The sequence below is a fragment of the Macaca fascicularis genome, chromosome 19 (assembly GCF_037993035.2).
Source record: "Macaca fascicularis isolate 582-1 chromosome 19, T2T-MFA8v1.1".
Taxonomy (NCBI): Eukaryota; Metazoa; Chordata; class Mammalia; order Primates; family Cercopithecidae; genus Macaca; species Macaca fascicularis.
The window spans coordinates 59,155,269-59,174,440 of NC_088393.1; the positions used below are offsets into that span (position 1 = coordinate 59,155,269).

Genomic DNA, 19,172 nt, shown 5'->3' on the forward strand with positions numbered 1-19,172 from the left:
CGGGCTGGGCCAGGTCAGGTCCCCCAGTTGGGTTCCCAGGGGCCCAGTGTGCCTCCACCTCTAGCATACTTCACCCCGAATTACAGCTGCCTTTGTCCTCATTGTCCCCTGCATCAACACAGAGGCTCCTCGTGGGCAGGGACTGGATCCACGGGGCCTGGCACACAAAAGACTCAAGTAAATGTTGAATGAACCAAATAATGGGTCTCTAGGAAATGAGTTAACAGAGATAGACGTTGAGAGTCAGTTTTATTGCCATCTCTGGGAGGGGCTCAAATCCGCCCGATCTCCTTCAGCTTGGCCACTAGGTCCTCAGTGGTTTCCACCTTGACGCCAGCCGTGCGCTGGGGCGGGTCCTCCACGCTGATCACAGAAAGCTTGGAGGTCAGGTCCACGCCCAGATCCCCAGGCTTGATCACCTCGATCTTCTTCTTCTTGGCTTTCTGCACATGGGAAGCCACTGTTCACAGGGCTGTGGAACCCCTGCCACCCTCCTGCCACCTCCTTCCCATGGGTGCCATGCCTGCAGACCAGTCCCATGGGCTGAACCCTCTGGACCCACCGACTGGCCAGGACACACAAAACTTCTCACGGGGCCACACCTGGTATGGAAAACTCCTGCTGGCTTGGAGGCCCTGGGAGGCCCAACTATTGCAGCAGTTCTCCTTTAGGTAACCAATTCAGGAAGCCCTTCACGGGCTGCAACAGACTGGCAAACCCATCCTTTTGGTAGTAATGACTCTGGACTTTTGGTTGAGATGACATGCTGAAGGCTCCCAATAGGCTGAGATGATACCCTGAGCCCTCCCTATAGGCTGAGACGATGCGCTGAGCCCTCCCTATAGGCTGAGATGATGCCCTGAGCCCTCCCTATAGGCTGAGACGATGCCCTGAGCCCTCCCTATAGGCTGAGATGATGCCCCGAGCCCTCCCTATAGGCTGAGACGATGCACCGAACCCTCCCTATAGGCTGAGATGATGTAATGAACACTCTGTAATGGCTGAAATGACTCACTGAACCTTCCCCATTGGCTGAGATGATCCATTGAACTCTCCCTGTTGGTTGAAATGACCCACTGAATATTCTCCATTGTCTGAGATGACTCACTAAACTGTTAATATTGGCCAAGTTGACCCAGCGAACCTCTCCTACTGGCCATGATGATTAGTGAACTCTACCTGTTAGCCAAGAGACCCCATGCACCCTTCCTAGTTAGCCAAGATGATCTACACGATAACTTCGCACTGGCAAAAATTACCAAGGGGACCCTCCCTAATGAACCAAGATGACCCAGTGAACTTGTTCCACTGGCTGGAATGACAAAGGGAACAATGTCTGCTACCCAGCGAAGCCTTCCTACTGGCCTAGATACCAGCAAGCCCTCCCTGCTAGCCAAAGCAGCCCCCGTGAACTCTCAGCATTGGCAGAGATGACCCAGCAAACCCTCTCTATCAGCCAAACTCCAGGTGGCGGCTTCCTGCATACGAGACCTCCCTTGGATCCTTCCCTCCCCCGACGCGACCACCAGGGGGCACTGGGCTGGCAATGTGCTTGCCAATCCCAGGCCCTCAGTGCCCGCTGGCCAGGGGCTCACCATGATGTTGGGCAGCGTGGCATAACGGGGCTCGTTGAGCCTCAGGTCAGCTGTCACCACAGCTGGCAGCTTCAGGCGCAGGGTCTCCAGGCCCCCGTCGATCTCCCGCTCCACTTTCAACTTGTCCCCTTCCAGCGTCACCTGGGAGGCGAATGTGCCCTGGGGAGGGACAGTGTAGGAGGAGAGTGGGTGAGGCTAATTCAGGTCCGATCCGAGCAGTCCGCTTATGACACTACTGAGTACATGCACGGACAAGTGAATGAAGGAGGGAGCGAACAATGCAGGGTCCCATGAGGTTTAGAATCGATCCTGTACACCTGGGAGAGCGTATCTTTCCTTTTCCTGAGAGCCACGGTGTATGTACTGATGTCCTACGTCCTGATGCTGCCAGTGAGGCCTCCCTGCCTTCCTGACAGTGAACACGTACTGAGTGCTGGGCCCTGTGCTAAGCAACTGATGGGTCAATCATCGAATCCTCGTAGGAACTTTATGAGGTAAATGTTATTATCCCCACTTTACAGATGAGGAAAACTGAGGCAGCGAGATGCTGAGTTACGTGCCCACTGCCACCCACAGCTGGTAAATCCAAAAGCTGACAATCTGACTCCCAACAGCCCCCCGTGAGGCCCCTCCACTGGGCCGACAACAGAACTGTGTGTGTCCACACCGGTCCTTAAACCACCTTCTGGGACCCCATCCTCTGGCCAGGTCCCTTTGCCTCTCAGTCCTGAATCAACATTTCCTCCCCGGTAACTGATGCCACCTACACTCCTCTTTGTCTAACGACCTTTCTCCCTGTCCACTTACTAACATCTTTCAGGTCTTAGTGTGAACATCACATCCCTTCGTTCAGAACTTCCTCCTAGTGCCCTTATGAACCTGTCCCTGGAGATACACTGTGAACACGACCAGTGAAGCACCAGCTGGGGTGGGCTCATATTCTGCCAGGGAAGACAACCAGTCACCAGGGAAACACACACACACACAAATGAGATCATTTCAGATCAGAAGGAATAAGAAGAAAATAAGACACATGATATGAGAGCAAGAAGGGTGCAATGTTGGAGAAGCTGGTCAGATAGTGATAAATGCTTTGAAGATAAAACAGGATCATGGTTTTGAATGTGCTGTCCCATCCAGTAGCCACGGGCCGCGTGTGGCTGCCCAGCACTTGAAATGTGGCCAGTGCAGCTGAGGAATGAATTTTTAAATTTTATTTAAATTTAAACACTGATAATTTGGCCAGGCGCAGTGGCTTATGCCCGTAATTCCAGAGCTTTGAGGGGCCAAGGCGAGTGGATCGCTTGAGGAGTTCGAGACCAGCCTGGCCATCACGGTGAAACCCTGTCACTACTGAAAATACAAAAATTATCCAGGCATGGTGATGCATGCTTGTAATTCGATCTACTTGCGAGGCTGAGGCAGGAAAATCACTTAAATTCAGGAGGCGGAGGCTACAGTGAGCCGAGATCGCGCCACTGCACTCCAGCCTGGGGACAGAACAAGATTCCACCTCAAAAAAATAAAAATAAATAAATACTGAGAATTCAAGATACATTACCATGATTGTGGTGATGATTTCATGGATGTAACATATATCAAAACTTATCAAATTTTGGAGGGCTGAGGTGAGCAGATTGCTTGAGCCCAGGAGTTCAAGACCAGCTTGGGCAACATAGTGAGACCCCCATCTCTATCTAAATAAAAGTGTTTAAGAAAAGCAAACTTCACAAATTGTGCAACTTAAGATATGTGCAGTTTACTGTAGATCAATAACTCAATAAGGCTGTTTTTTAAAAAAACAAAACAAAACAAAACAAAAAACACAGATACCTAATGCAGCTACTGGAAATGCAGTTACTGGAAAACTTTGTTTTGAACAACTTGGGTGTGTAAATCTACTTCAACTGTCATCTTTAGGAACGTGTTTCTCATAGAAATTTAGCACCTGAATTGAGATGTGCTGTAAATATAAAATACATGCTGAATTTTGAAGATTTAGTACAAAGAAAATCCAAAAAATGTAAAATACAGATGGTCCCTGGCTTATGATGGTTTGAATTAAGATTTTTCAGTTTTCTGAAGGTGTGACAGTGGTAAGCATTCAGTGGAAACCACACTGCCAGTACCCCATACAACCATTCTCTTTTTTTAGTTCCAGTATAGTGTTTGATAAATTACATGGGATATTTAGCACTTTATTATAAAATAGGCTTTATGTTAGATTATTTTACCCCACTGTAGGCTAATGTAAGTGTTGTGACATGTTTAAGGTAGGCTATGATATTTGGTAGATTAAGTATATTAAATGCATTATTTGAGTTATAATATTTTCAATTTATGATGGCTTTATCAGGACATAACCCCACTGCTAGTAAAGCATATGTATCTCAATATTTTCTATGTTGATTACATGTTAAAATGATAATATTTTAGATATAATGAGGTGAAATAAAATATAATTTTATCTGTTTCTTTTTACTTTTTTATGTAGCTGTGAAAATTTTTAAATTTGTCTATGAGCCTTTCTTTCTTTTTTTTTTTTGAGACAGGGTTTCCCTCTTCCACCCAGGCTGGAGTGCAGTGGCATGATCCCAACTTACTGCAGTCTTGACCTCCTGGGCTCAAGGGATCCTCCCACCTCGGCCTCCTGAGTGGCTGGGACTACAGGCATGTGCCACCACACCCAGCTAACTTTTCTTTCTTGGTAGAGATGGGGTCCCACTGTGTTGCCAAGGCTGGTCTCGAACACCTGGGTTCAAGTAATCCTCCCACCTCGGCCTCCCAAAGTGCTAGGACTATAGGTGTGAGCCACTGTGCCCAGCCTGCATTTTTTTTTTTTTTTTGAGTCGGAGCCTCCCTCTGTTGCCAGGCTGGAGTGCAGTGGGGTGCGATCTTGCCTCCCTGCAACCTCTGCCTCCCGAGTTCAAGCAGTTCTCCTCCTTCAGCCCCCTGAGTAGCTGGGACTACAGGCACATGCCACCACACCCAGCTAATTTTTAAATTTTTAGTAGAGATGGGGTTTCAACATGTTGACCATGCTGGTCTCAAACTCTTCCTGACCTCAAGTGATCCGCCTGCCTCGGCCTCTCAAAGTGCTGGGATTACAGGCGTTGAGTCACCATGCCTGGCCCCAGCCTGCATTTATATCGGACTGGCATAGATGGGGATTGAGGAACCTGGAGTTGAGGGGGTGGGCATGAGTATTTCACGTAGGATGGCAAGAAAGTCCCCTTTGAAGAGGTGATACCTCAGCAGAGATCTCAAGGAGGGGAACAAGAAAGCCCTGAGGCCATCTGAGGGAGCAGTGTTCCAGGAGGAGAGAACAGCGAATGCAAAGGCCCTGAGGCAGAAATGAAGTTTGAGGGATGAGGGCCTGGCCCTCAGCAGGTGCTCCCCACTCCAGCCTCACCTGTGGCCAGTCGAGAAATCCAGCTGTCATCTGCCCTGTCTGGTTACAGTCATCATCGATGGCCTGAATGGGGAGAGAGAGGAAACTGTATGACAATCAATGGAGCTCGTGGACCATCCGGGCCTCTGTCTAGAACAGGGCTTGGCAAACTTTTTCTTTCTTTTTTTTCTTTTTGAGATGGAGTCTTGCTCTGTCACCCAGGCTGGAGTGCAGTGGTGCCATCTTGGCTCACTGCAACCTCCGCCTCTCGGGTTCAAGCAATTCTCCTGCCTTAGCCTTCTGAGTAGCTGGGATTATAGGCGCCCACCACCACGCCCAGCTAATTTTTGTATTTTTAGTAGAAACGAGATTTCAACATGTTGGCCAGGCTGGTCCTGAACTCCTGACCTCAGATGATCCCCCCAAAGTGTTGGGATAACAGGCATGAGCCACCGTACCCAGCCGGGTTGGCAAAATGTAGTAAATATTTTAGGCTTTGCAGGTCATACAGTCTCTGTCACAGTGACTCAGCTCTGCTGTTGTAGTGCACAGGCAGCCATAAATAATATGTACATGAACGTATGTGGTGATGTTCCAATATAGCTTTATTTACAAATCAGAGGTCGCTATGGACCATAGTTCACTGATTTTTGGTCTAGAACGATCCCCTCACTTGGGCCTAGAGATAAGCAGCCACTTGTCCAGGGACATATGGGGCCACCTGGCATTCCTGTCGCCAAGTCTCTGCCCTCTGAATAAAGCCTCTCAGGAATCCCGCCCTATGTGGCCCCTGGGCAGCTGCATGAAGAGGATCTGGGCCAGCGAGGACATTCTAGCCCCAACCCCAGTGATTGGTTCAGGGAGGGGCACATGACTCAAGCTGCACCAGAGAAGAGTAAGCCCTGGGAGTTTGCTGGAGCCCTTGGGAAAGAGGCTCCTTTCTTTCTGCTGGGGTCACTGGGCCGGTGGGATCTGAGCTTGGAGATGCAGACAGTGAAGCCAAGGTAGAGGGGAGCCTACAGCTCATGTGTGACCCTGGATCAAGCTGTGCCTGAAGCCCCTGATTTACATGAGCCAATAAATTCACTTTCTGGCTTAAGCCAGTTTGAGTTGTGAATCTGTTTCCTAGAACAAACAGCATCCTGACCAGTTCATCCGGCATTTCCCCAGCTGGAGGTCCTGGCCCCAGGAACTGTCCCTGGCCCAGGACAGGTAGGACATCGGAGTCTGAGAACCACCAGCAAATGCAGGGGACTGCTAAAGCCACGCTTCCAACACCTCGGCCTCTGCAGCCCCACGCAGGCCCTGCCTTTTTGGCCCGTTCTCCAGGTAGGCCCTTCTGCCACAGTTGGTTGATCTGTACTCTGATGCCCCTGCTGTTGGTAATCTCTCTTTGTTTTCTTCGGACTTTCTCAGGGCTGGGCAGGACACCCGATGACCTATCTGGACCCACCAGCCTCCTCTTTGTCCCAGAACTGACCTGGCCCTGGGATCTCCATCTCTCTCCAGGGGCCCCAGCTCTACCTGAGCCTGCTGTGCTCTGCTGTCTCCGTGCCCTGCTTGACATACCTTGCCATCTTTGGTCTTCCTTCTCAGCCTCCATCCCTAATTCCCTGCCTCTTCTCACTCCCATCTGCCTGTGGTTCTTCTGACGTCCCTATTCTGTCCTTCCCCTGGTTGAGGCCATGAGGTTTGTCCTCAAATCAGATGAGCTACCCCTGAGGAGAGGTGGTGCCCCAGGGTCTCCTGGGGAAACAGATGAGCCCCATGTACCTGTCTCAGTGGGGAGCACCAGTGTGGCAGGGAAGGTTCTGGTCGGGTCCTCACCCAGCCCTAACCTCCTTCCCTAACTCCTGGCCTCCAATCTCCCCTTCCAGTCCATTCTCGAAGCCCAGGGAGGCTTTTTCCGCACCTAGTGCTGATCCCACCCCTCTTCTGCTCATAGACCTCCCATAGCTCCCTGGCCACCTGCTGTCTCACCCCACATCTCCACCACCCTCCTCCCGAGCAGGGATGAACAAGGGGGCACAGGGAGAGTGGACCACAGCTACCTGCTTGCCCAGCAGCACCAGGTCCACCTTCTCCTGCTCTGCCAGCTTAGCCAGGACCCGAGCCACCTGCAGTGCCCTCCAAAATTCTCAAGTCTCTGTTTCAAGCCCAGGACTGTCTCCTGAATCTGCATCAATGTCTCCTGGGCTCCTCACACTCCCCATGTAGGATCCTCCTCTAACCTCCTGTTCTTCCTGGGTTTCCCACCTGTGTTACCAAGGCAGACCCAGGCACTGTCCTTGCCTCCTCCCTGCCCTCCCTCCCCATGCTAAGCCCAGTCTCTCCTGCCACATCATGTCTCTGCTCTGTCCCGACACCTTTGGCCGAGGCCTCATTCTCCCCACGTGACCATCACCTCAGCCTCCCAGCCTCTAAACTCAACCAAAAGGATCTTTCTTCTTTTTTTTTCCTTTCTTTTTTTTTTTTTTTTCTTTTTGAGACAGAGTCTCGCTCTGCTCCCAGGCAGGAGTGCAGTGGTGCCTGGAGTGCAGTGGTGCGATCTTGGCTCACTGCAACCTCCACCTCCCAAGTTCAAGTGATTCTCACGCTTCAGCCTCCCAGGTAGCTGGGATTACAGGTGCACGCCCCCACACCCGGCTAATTTTTTTATTTTTAGAAGAGATGGGGTTTCACCGTGTTGGCCATGCTAATCTCAGACTCCCGACCTCAAGTGATCCGCCCGCCTCAGCCTCCCAAAGTGCTGCGATTACAGGCGTGAGCCACCGTGCCTGGCCCAAGAGGATCTTTCTAACACCCAGAGGGACTCTGTCCTCCCTGCTCAAACTCTCTGTCAGGAGGGTCAGCAAAGTCCCAAGCTGCTCAGCCTGGAGTGGCTGAATGCCCTGGGCCTGGCCACCTGCTGTCTCACCTCACATCTCCACCACCTTCCTCCCAAGCAGGGATGAGCAAGGGGGCACAGGGAGGGCTGACCACGGTTACCTGCTTGCCCAGCAGCACCAGGTCCACCTTCTCCTTCTCTGCCAGCTTGGCCAGGACCCGAGCCACCTGCAGGGGACCCAAGCGTTCTGCTTCTGCTGGGGGCACCTCCACGTGGATACCTCGGTCTGCACCCATAGCCAGGGCAGTACGAATGGTCTCCTGCCGAGGACAGAGGGGCTTGACTTGGCTATCCTCAGGGCAACCCAGGAGTCTGGCCCCAGCCCCTCCTCCCTCAGACCCAGGAGTCCAGGCCCCCATCCCCTCCTTCCTCAGACCCAGGAAACCAGGCTATCAGCCCATCCTCCCTCAGATCCAGGGGTCCAGGCTTCCAGCCTCCTCCTCCCTCAGACCCAGAGTCCAGGTCCCAGCCCCTCCTCCCTCAGACCCAGAAGTCTAGCCCCTCCCCAAGACCCTGAGCACCTGGCACTGTGCAGGCCCACAGCTGACGGCGATGACCTCCTTCACCAGCTTCTTCTCCTTGAGCCGCACAGCCTCCTCCACTGCGATCTCACAGAAGGGGTTCATGGAGTGCTTCACGCCATCTGTGACCACACCGGTCTTGTCAGGTTTCACTCGGATCTGCTCAGCAGGAGGGGAGGGGGCGGGGTCAGGAGGAAACAGGCAAGAAGGTGGGGGCCTCAGCACCAACCCTGTCCCAGGCTGGATGAGGACAACAACAGCCTGGAAAGGGGCAGGGCCTTGTCTGGGGTCACACAGCTTCAGGGACAGAGCTGGGTTAGAGCTTGTAGGCAGGGGCAGGTCACCCTGTCTCCTTCTCTCATCCAGCCATTCCTGGGTACCAGGGACATCTGACTTGATCATCCCTACTGTGTCACTGCTCCTCTCAGGCCCGAAAGAGTGTTTCTCAAATTTACAGAATTTATGGGAACCCACAGTGAGAGGTGCATTTTACCATATCTCCAAGTGTATATAAATACATAACACACTGACACAAAAATACAAAAGAGAAGAAAAGGAAAAATCAGTTAGGTAGACAGTTAAGGCTGGTCCTCAGAGAAGCAGCCTGCCTGAAAAATCACAGCTACCGGAAACAATAGAGCAGCCTGAGGAAAACGTCAGGCTGCACGTGCACAGACAAGCAGGCAGGTCCAGCACAGAAGCCTTTTGTTCTCTGTGTGATTGACAGGCTCCCAGGAAAAGTTCCCTCCCCTTTTCAGGCATGTACCTTGTGGTCTCTGTGGGAACTTGCACAGGGAGGGGCGGAGCTTACCTAAAACAAACCCAGGGTTACACAAACAAGAGAAGCAGAGCTTTGTGCTTGCAAAAGGACATACCTACAACTATACAGATAACGGAGAGTTATGCAGATAGCTTTACAGATAAGATACTCAAACAGCTACAGAGATGAGAGGAGTTTCTTATAAAAGCTTTTGGAATCAACTGTAAAAATGGCAACACGCTTGGGCTCCCCTCTCCTCTGCAGAGAGCTTTCTGCTTTTGCTTATTAAACTTTCGCTCTAACCTCACCCTTTGGGTGGTCTATGCTCTTTAATTCTCTTGGTTGTGAAACGAGCTCGGATAACACCTTAGACAATGTGACCGGTGACCCGGACCTGTTTCACAGATGCCACTGCAGTGTAAGGGTCAGTGACCAATACTTACCCTGGCTACACACACACCATACCCTGACATTTTCTACCCTTTTTCAGAAAAATGCCAGCCCTTTGCCTGGATGTCATGATCACACATGGTCACAACCTGATTTGGAAAACACCAGCACCAAAGACCTCTTTGCTAAACAGACAAGGGAGTTAAGGGAGGTGGGTGGCAAACCCCACCCATTTGCTTCTGCACATCGTTTTTGTCTCTCCTGGGCCCTACTGTGTGCCTGGCACTAAGCTGGATCCTGGGGGCACCATCAAGTGCCAGGGAGAGAGGCTTCCGGTGTGGACCAGGGTGTAGCGTGAACCACTAACCACCTTCCTATTAGTTTCTCTCGGCTGCCATAACAAATCACCACATACTTGGTGGCTTAGAATCTTACAGCTCTGGAGGCCAGAAGTCCAAAGTCAGTTTCACCAGGGTGAGACCAAGGGGTGTGCAGGCCCTGTGGGGAGCACGTTTCTTGCCTCCTCCAGCTTCTGCTCTGACACCCTCTGGCTTGTGGCTGCATCGCTTGATCTTCAGTGCCAGCATCCTCAGCTCTGTCTTCATGTGGCCTTCTCCTCTCTCTGTGTGTCTAGTCTCCCTCTGTCTCTCTCTTATGAGGACTCTTGAGATGGCATTTAGGGCCCACCTAAATAATCCAGGGTAATGCCCCCATCTCAAGATGCTTAATTTAATCACATCTGCAAAGACCCTGTTTCTATGTTTTTCTTCCAGATGGGCTCTCGCTCTGTCACCCAGGCTGGAGTACAGCAGTGAAATCTCGGCTCACTGCAACCTCTGCCTCCCGGGTTCAAGCAATTCGCATGCCTCAGCCTCCCAAGTAGCTGGGATTATAAGCATGCGTCATCACACCCGGCTAATTTTTGTATTTTTAGTAGAGACAGGGTTTCACCATGTTGGCCAGGTCTCAAACTCCTGACCTCAGGTGATCTGCCCTCCTCGGCCTCCCAAAGGCAGCCTGCCACCGCGGCCAGCCTGCAAAGACCCTGTTTCTAAGTGATTTTCCCTTCTCAGGTACCAGGGATTGAAACCTGGCTGTTTTAGAGGGCTATTTCTTGGCCTACCACAATCCTCTTTTTTTTTTTTTTGAGATGGAGTCTTGCTCTGTCATCCAGGCTAGAGTGCAATGGCGTGATCTTGGCTCACTGCAACCTCCGCCTCCCCAGTTCAAGCCATGCTCCTGCCTCAGCCTCCGGAGTAGCTGGGATTACAGGCGCCCACCACCACGCCCGGCTAATTTCTTGTATTTTTAATAGAGATAGGGTTTCACTATGTTGGTCAGGCTGGTCTCAAACTCCCGACCTCCAGTGATCCACCCACCTCAGCCTCCCAAAGGCAGGGGATTACAGGCGTGAGTCACCGCACCCGGCCCAACCTGAGTTTTTATAAAGTCATTCTGGATTCTTGGTGGGTGGAGAAAACTGGAAAAAGATGAGAGGCAGTGACGAGACAGCTAGGTGGCTATTTGTCACCAAAGTGAGAGGTGACACTGGGTCAGACAGCTGTGACAACAGAGACAGATGCAAGAGGTCTCTGGAGGTGCAACTGACAGGCCATGGTGCGCGATGGGAAGATGACACCAAAGAAGGGCTTCCAGTCTGTACATCAGCCTGAGCTGGGAAGATGGTGAGTTTGGTTTGGGGCACAAATGTTTAAAAGCCTCCAGGGACATCCAGAGAAGCCTTGCTAAGGAGCTGTAGGGAGCTGCCCATTCGGCCTGGGGCCTGCCCTCTTTCTCTTCTCCCATGTGGCCGCCACCCAGGGCTTAGCCAGAGCAGATCTCGGGTGGCAGCTGGGCCCGGTGAGGACACTGGGACGCTCTTGCTATTTCCCTGTCCCTTTTTCTCTGAGGCTGTGGGTGTAACTGTTCCTCCCACAGGCAGGACAGAATCCGAGATGAGAAGGTGGGACCCATAAGGGGTTTCCCACTCTGGCTGTGCCTCATGGAGAGGGTAACATTAAAAGATGGAGGATGGAGACCTGGCACAGTGGCTGATGTCTATAATCCTAGAACTTTGGGAGGCCAAGGTGGGAGGATCCTTTGTGCCCAAGAGTTGGATACTAGCCTGAGCAACAGGTTCTACAAACAACAACAACAAAAAAAACAAAAACAGCTGGGCGTGGTGGCTCATGCCTGTAATCCCAGCACTTTGGGAGGCCAAGGTGGGTGGATCACCTGAGGTCAGGAGTTCGAGATCAGCCTGGCCAACGTGGCAAAACCCCATCTCTACTAAAAATAAATATAAAATAAAAAATTAGCCAGGCATGGTAGTGCACGCCTGGAATTGCAGCTACTCAGGAGGCTGGGGCAGGGAGAATTGCAACCCAGGAGGTGGAGGTTGTAATGAGCCAAGATTACGCCACAGCACTCCAGCCTGGGCAACAGAGCAAGACTCCATCTCAAAACAAACAAACAAACAACAACAACAAAAAGCAGCCAGGTGTGGTGGCACACACCTGTAGTCCCAGCTACTCAGGAGGCTGAGGCGGGAGGATCACCTGAGCCCAGGAGATCAAGGGTGCAGTGAGCCGTGATCATGCCACTACACTCTAGCCTGGGTGACAGAGCAAGACCTCATCTCAAAAAAAAAAAGAAAAAAGAAAAGGAAAAAAAAAAAAGAAAAAGGAGAAAGAGGAGGAGGAGCTAGAGGAGGAGAGGAAAGATAAAGAACTGTTATTTTCGTCTCTCTTGTTGCCCAGGCTGGAGTGCAGTGGTGCCACCTTGGCTCACTGCAACCTCCGCCTCCCAGGCTCAGGCAATCCTCCCACTTCAGCCTCCCCAGTAGCTGGGACCACAGGTGGGCACCACCATGCCGGGCTAATTTTTTTTTTTTTTTTTACTTTTTGTAAAGAAAGGGTTTATCCATGTTTCCCAGGTTGGTCTCGAACTCCTAGCCTAAAGTGATCCGCCTGCCTCAGCCTCCCAAGTGCTGGGATTACAGGTGTGAGCCACAGTGCCTGGCCCCTTTTTTCTAAATAAATAAATAAATAAATAAATAAATAAATAAAATACAACGTAGGAAAAGAACCTCACCCACCCAGCAGTAAGAGGCCCCAAGCTTTTTGCTGTGTGTCAGGGAGGCTTCAGAAGGGCCTCAAGCCCCATCTTGCTCTTGCTCTGGCAGAGCTCCCAGCCCCAACCTCCTCATTCCCAGGCTCCTGACTCCTGAGGAGAAAGGGTAAGAACTTTCCAGATACACACACACACACATACACACACACGTGCACGCACGCACACACACACACATACACACACGTGCACGCACGCACACACACACCCCCCCCCCGAGGAAATGAACTAGCTCATCTTCTCAATTAAGCTTGAGTTGATTTCAAGCTTGAAAAACAGTTTAATTAAATTACATAAGTCAGGAAACAATGGTAGGGCTGAAAAATGATAGCTTGTTTGTTTGTTTTTTAAATAATGATGGTTCATGCTTGTAATCCTAGCACCTTAGGAGACTGAGGAAAGAGGATCACGGGAGCCCAGGATTTCAAGACCAGCCTGGGCAACATAGAGAGACTCCATCTCTACTGAAAAACAAAATTAGCAGGGCATGGTGGCGTGTACCTGTAGTCCCAGCTACTCAGGAGGCTGAGGTGGGAGGATGGCTTGAACCCAGGAGGGTCGAGGCTGCAGTAAGCTGTATTGCACCACTCCAGCCTGGGTGACAGAGCTAGACCTTGTCTCAAAAAAAAAAAAAAAAAAAAGCTGGGCATGGTGGCTCACACCTGTAATCATGGTGGCTCACACCTGTAATCTCAGCACTTTGGGAGGCCGAGGCGGGCAGATCATAAGTTCAGGAGTTTGAGACCAGTCTGGCCAATATTGTGAAACCCCGTCTCTACTAAATATACAAAAATTAGCCAGGCGTGGTGGCGGACGCCTGTAGTCACAGCTACTTGGGAGGCTGAGGCAGGAGAATCCCTTGAACCCGGGAGGCAGAGGTTGCAGTGATCTGAGATTGCACCACTGCACTCCAGCCTGGGAGACAGAGTGAGAGCGAGACTCTGTCTCAAAAAAAAAAAAAAAAAAAGAAAATGAATCCCAGATAATAAATACAAAATTGCCCCAGCCTCTCCTGGGGTCTTTTTTTTTTTTTTTTTTTTTGAGACAGAGTCTCCCTTTGTCAACCAGGCTGGAGTGCAGTGGCACAATCTCGGCTCACTGCAATCTCCGCCTCCCTGGTTCAAGCAATTCTTCTGCCTCAGCCTCCTGAGTAGCTGGGACTATAGGCACGCGTCACCACACCCAGCTAATTTTTGTATTTTTAGTAGAGACGGGGTTTCACTATGTTGGCCAGGATGGTCTCAAACTCCTGACTTCGTGATCCGCCCGCCTCAGCCTCCCAAGTGTGAGTTTACAGGCATGAGCCACCGTGCCCAGCCTTTCTCCTGGGGTCTTGAAAGAGGCCCTGAAGGTTAAGATTCATCAGTTTACTGGAAAATGTGCCCCTGGATAGGACAGGGTGTTACTGAGTTGCCAAATACTTATTAGGATGCTGGATACACACACATACCCGGAAACATGCACGCAGCCGGACACACATACACACTCACACACACACACAAATACACTCTGAACAGAGCATTTGTTATGTTTTGAATAAATGAATGACTAAACTTCCATTACTACTACTGCCAATAAAAACACTTATTGCAGCTGGTCACAGTGGCTCACACCTGTAATTCCAGTGCTTTGGGAGGCTGAGGCAGGCAGATTACCTGAGGTCAGGAGGTCTAGACCAGCCTGGCCAACATAGCAAAACCTTGACTCTACTAAAAATACAAAAATTAGCCAGGTGCGGTGGCTCACACATGTAATCCCAGCTACTCAGAGGCTGAGGCAGAATTGCTTGAACCTGGGAGATGGAGGTTCCAGTGAGCTGAGATCATGCCACTGCACTCCAGCCTGGACAACAGAGATAGACTCCATCTCAAAAAGTAAAACAAAACACTGTGTGCCAGGCACTGTTCCAAGGACTTATTTAGACCGGACGCGGTGGCTCCAGCCTGTAATCCCCGCACTTTGGGAGGCCGGGATGGGCAGATCACCTGATCTGCCCTGAACTGACGTCAGGAGTTCAAGATCAGCCTGACCAACATCATGAAACCCTGTCTCTACTTAAAATACAAAAATTAGCCGGGTGTAGTGGCCCGCACCTGTAATCCCTACTACTCAGGAGGCTGAGGCAGGAGAATCACTTGAACCCGGGAGGCGGAGGCTGCAGTGAGCCGAGATTGTGCCACTGCACTCCAGCCTGGGTGACAGAGCGAAACTCCATCTCAAACAAACAGAGAAAGAAACTCCAAGGGCTTATTTAATTTTCATCACAACTCAATAAAGTATATTACCATTATCCCCATTGTACAAAGTAGAAAAACGAGGCTCAGAGTGGTGAGGCAATTTCCTCAAGGTCACACAGCAGGAAGTGGATGCAGGCGCTGGGCTCGGAGTCTGAGGTCTGAACTATTCTAGCAGTGCACCCAGTCTCAGGAAGCAGTGACCACATCCAACTGTCTTCCCCACACCTGGGGCGCAAATTCCAGAAGCGGCGACAGACACCAGAGCAATCAATAAGTAAATGACACTGTGGATTACAAAGTGTCCACACCAGCTTCCCTCTGGGGACAAGCTGGGCTCTCAGAGGGTGCCCCCTGCTCCCGCCTCTTTCATGGAGAATGTGAGCCACTCCCTCCACTCAGTTAGGTTGGCTCCTTGAACTTTCATCTCTAGCAAACACACTTTCCTCTCCCTTCCTAGTTGCAAAGTATAGGGGAAAACACAGCAAAACACAGGGACTCCAGGGCCTGTGATTTTAAGGAGGCAAACAGGGAAGTCCTCCCAGAGAAGGTGATGTTTGCACAGGGAGTTGAAAGAGGTCAGGGAGTGAGTGTATGATTCTGGGAACAGAGGTGGATCAGACATGGCCCTCTCTGCAGGGAGCTACCAACCTGGGGATGACAGAGTAGGGCAGTGGCGAACATGGGGTCAACAGAGGATCCCAATCCAGTCTGGCGAGGGCTGATGGAAGGAAACCTAGGGACTGCAGAAGCCCCCAGGGATATATCAAGGCAGCCTGAGGGTGTAGGGTCAGGGGCTTCCTGGAGGAGGCGATGCCAGAGAGAATCACTAAATTGGTTTTATTATTTGTTTGTTTGAGATTACAGACACGTACCACCACGCCTGGCTAATTTTCTTATTTTTGGTAGAGATGGGGTTTCACCATGTTGGCCTGGCTGGTCTCAAACTCCTGACCTCAGCTGATCCACTCGCCTCGGCCTCGCAAAGTGCAGGGATTAGAGGTGTGAGCCATTGCACCTGGCTGAGAATCATTAGATTTTGATATAATCCATGAGTGGGAGTTGGGCAGGACAAAGGATAGAAAGCAGACGTAGGAGGGTGGTGCTGGAAGAAGGCATGGAACGGGCGAGCCGCGGCCTGGCCTGTCAGGACAGGAAGAGTAGGTCACAGTGGTGGAAGCACAAAGGGTAAGGGAGGGTCCAAGGAGGGAAGTGGACAGCTGAAGCAGACCATGAAGAGGAGGCTGGACCACAAAGCATCCCAAATGCCAGGCAGAGGGGCTGTGACCCTGTCCTGAGGGTGCTGGAGAGCCACAGGCAGGCTGGGAGCAGGGGAGAGCAGGGTCAGCTCTGGGTGCAGAAAGGCCCCTAAGAATGGGTACAGGTGGGCTCTGACGGGGAGAGACTGGGAGCGAGGGAGGACGGGGGTGAGGGTCCAGGTGAGACAATGGGACCAAGAGACAATAGGGCAGGAAGGGTGGGGCGGGGGTGGAGAACTGACAGCTTTGGGAGGAGAAGGGAAAGGGGGTGGGACACTGCCCAGGTCTAATCTGGTGCTTAGGAAGCTGGCAGGGTCTGAATCACTCGTTTGTTCTGAAAAGGACATCAACAGACACATCCAGTGAGACAGGATGTAATGCAGGGAGCCCTGGGGCACTGTGGGAGGGGAAGGCAGCACCCTCTGGAAAGGACAGGAGCTGATCCAACACTGCCTTCACGCTTCCCCTCTGTTCTCTCCCTGAGCACACCAGAGACATCCAGGTGCCAGGCTCTGTGCTGAGTGACGCTGGGACCAGAGCTGAGTCAAACGTGGGCCTGCACCATGGGGGAGACAGATCCAAACCCAGACATGCCAGGCAGGGAAGGCCAGGGCTGGGATAGAGGATGCCCAGGGGACTGTAGGAGTTCAAAGATGTGACAGTAATGGACAGTCAGAGCAGGGAGGAAACCAAGTGTTGGGACCCAGGACCTCAAGAGGAATGTGTCTCAAACGGGCTGGAGGCGACATCCCTGTCATGTGCTGTCAGAGGCATCATTAGGACAGGGGGCACTGAGGGAGACGGGAGAGCAGAGTCTAGAGCCAGACTTGCCCAGGGTTTTGATTGTAACTCTGCCACTTACTGGCTGGGAAATCTGACAGGCCTCAGTTTCCTCATCTATCCAATGGAATTAATAGTACAAAGGGTCGGCCGGCACGGTGGCTCACGCCTATAATCCCAGCACTTTGGGAGGCCGAGGCGGGTGGATCACCTGAGGTCTGGAGTTTGAGACCAGCCTGACCAACATGGTGAAACTCCATCTCTACTAAAAATATAAAAAATTAGCCGGGTGTGGTTGTGCATGCCTGTAATCCCAGCTACTTGGGAGGCTGAGGTAGGAGAATCACTTCAACCCGGGAGGCGGAGGTTGCAGTGAGCCAAGATTGCACCATTGCACTCCAGCCTGGACAAAATGAGCAAAACTCCATCTCAAAAAATAAAAATAAATAATAAATAATACAAAGGGTACTGAAAGGACTGAATAGCTTAATCTCTACAAAGGACTTGGAAGGATGCCTGGCACGTAAACACCCACTAAATGCTGGCTGCTATGATCACTGACGCTTTCATGCTCAAGTCTGGCTCCTGTACCCTCTTCCCTAGCCCGCTCCCTAAGCAGGCAGGGGCAGTATCAGTGTCAACTTTGTGACCCTGGTTTCGCCCACCCTGAGGCCTCCAGGGTGCCAGGCCCCATGCTAGGTAATGCTGGGGACACAGAGGTAAGTCCCCAGGCTGATGGGAAGGACAGATGTGGATGGACAGTCACCATCTTCAGTCCAGTTCAGGCCAAGCATTGAGAGAAACGGGCCTGAGAGACCGTGTCTGATTCACCTCTGTCCACACCAGCCTCCCTCTGGGGACAAGCCAGGCGCTCAGAGTGCCCTCCCCCACCTCTTTCATGGAGAATGTGAGCTATCCCCAGCTCAGTCAGGTTGGCTCCTTGAACTTTCACCTCTAGCAAACACACTTCTCTCTCCCTAGCTAGAGCCTCCTGGCTCACCCTGTGGCTATGGAGGGTGGCAAGCAGCTTCTGGGGCCGCACAGGGCCCTGTCTGACTCCCTATAGCACATTTCGGGTAATAGTACAAAGGTAAGCAATGCAGCCCAGTGGGTGAAACCAGTCAGAGGAACCTGGATAGAACTCTCGGCTCTGCCCTTCTCTAGCTGGGTGACCTCTCTGTGCCTCAGTTTCTCCGTGCGTTAAACAGGGACCATGACTTCTTCCAGTGGGTAAGAAATGGAGAAAGCAACTCACTCTGAACAGTTATCAAGAGAGTGAATCCAGAACGAGGGAAAAGAGAACATGGCCGTGACCCCGGAGGGATCGGATGTTAGAACTTCACTCTTTTGATTTTTGCCGTCAGGTGTGACTTTGACGTATAGGGGTTAGAGCGGCAGAGGTCGGGGGTAACAAGAAGACCCCCACCCAGTGTGCGCTCCTGGCCCCGGAAGCACATGGCTGCGGGACTCAGGGACGTGGGAGAGGGGGGCCCGGTCACCTTCACGGCGTAGTCGATGACCCTCTTGACAGCTACGAGCGCGCGCAGCTCCGCCATCTTCCCGCCGCAGCCACCTACAGGGTCAGCCTGCACCCTCAGTAGCTTCTTCCAGACACCCGACCCCACCCCGCCCCTCTCTGCGCCTGCGCGCAGCACGGTCAGCCAGTCAACCACTGCAGAGCCCGCCTCCCCGACAGAGGACCAATCGAGAGGCCGGAGGGAAGGGAGGTGTGGCAAGCAACGCAAACCAATGGGAAGCGGATCTTGGGGAGCCAGCCGGACCCCGAGAGGGAAGGAAAGGCCTGGCCGAGGGGGCAGGGCAGAGAACTAGGGGAAAGGTCGTGCACTGGAGGGAAGCGCGCCCGGAGTTTATAGATCCTCCTGGTCCTATAAACGCTTCCCAGATCCTCCTAGTCCTATAAACGCTTCCCAGATCCTCCCGGTCCTATAAACGCTTCCCGGTATCCCCGGATCTCCTCTCCCTCTCCAGATCCCCCACTTCTTTCCGGCCTTTCCAAGTCGTGGTACTCGTATTCCCAGGCCTCTGAATCCTCGCGTGTCGGTCTCTCTCCATCCCCGTGTTCCCTGTCCTTTCCATATCCATATCCTCCCCTGTCCACGTCTCTACTTCACCTCCATGTCGTCCCCACAGCCCCTCCACACCCTCTCCAAAAGCCCACGTCCCATCCTGGCCCCGCCCCTCCCACATGTCCCTGTTCCCATCCCA

The 19,172-nt window shown here is 52.0% G+C and overlaps 1 protein-coding gene across 2 annotated transcripts; it reads right to left on the bottom strand.

The window, feature by feature from the left end:
• Window positions 1–232: 232 nt before the first annotated feature.
• Window positions 233–18,563, bottom strand: ETFB (electron transfer flavoprotein subunit beta). 2 transcript variants are annotated; one of them, XM_015440929.4, is made up of 6 exons: window positions 18,446–18,563; window positions 8,395–8,553; window positions 7,975–8,133; window positions 5,008–5,070; window positions 1,596–1,754; window positions 233–443 (listed from the first exon to the last, which is right to left on the bottom strand). In XM_015440929.4, exons 1-6 carry the CDS (start codon window positions 18,500–18,502, stop codon window positions 273–275), a joined length of 768 nt encoding a protein of 255 aa, XP_015296415.2. In that variant the 5' UTR covers window positions 18,503–18,563; the 3' UTR covers window positions 233–272. The 2 variants fall into 2 exon arrangements, with proteins under 2 accessions (XP_015296415.2, XP_073880511.1); XM_074024410.1 differs by lacking the exon at window positions 7,975–8,133.
• Between the last annotated feature and the right edge of the window lie 609 nt (window positions 18,564–19,172).

What these genes read in the sequence shown, in the direction of transcription:
- ETFB (XM_015440929.4), bottom strand. Translation starts at nt 18,502, where the DNA reads ATGGCGGAGCTGCGCGCGCTCGTAGCTGTCAAGAGGGTCATCGACTAC. An exon ending in TGGTGCTGCTGGGCAAGCAG is followed by an intron (nt 5,071 to 7,974) that starts GTAACCGTGGTC and finishes CTCCCCATTCAG; the next exon opens with GCCATCGATGATGACTGTAA. An exon ending in GATTTCTCGACTGGCCACAG is followed by an intron (nt 1,755 to 5,007) that starts GTGAGGCTGGAG and finishes GTCCCTCCCCAG; the next exon opens with GGCACATTCGCCTCCCAGGT.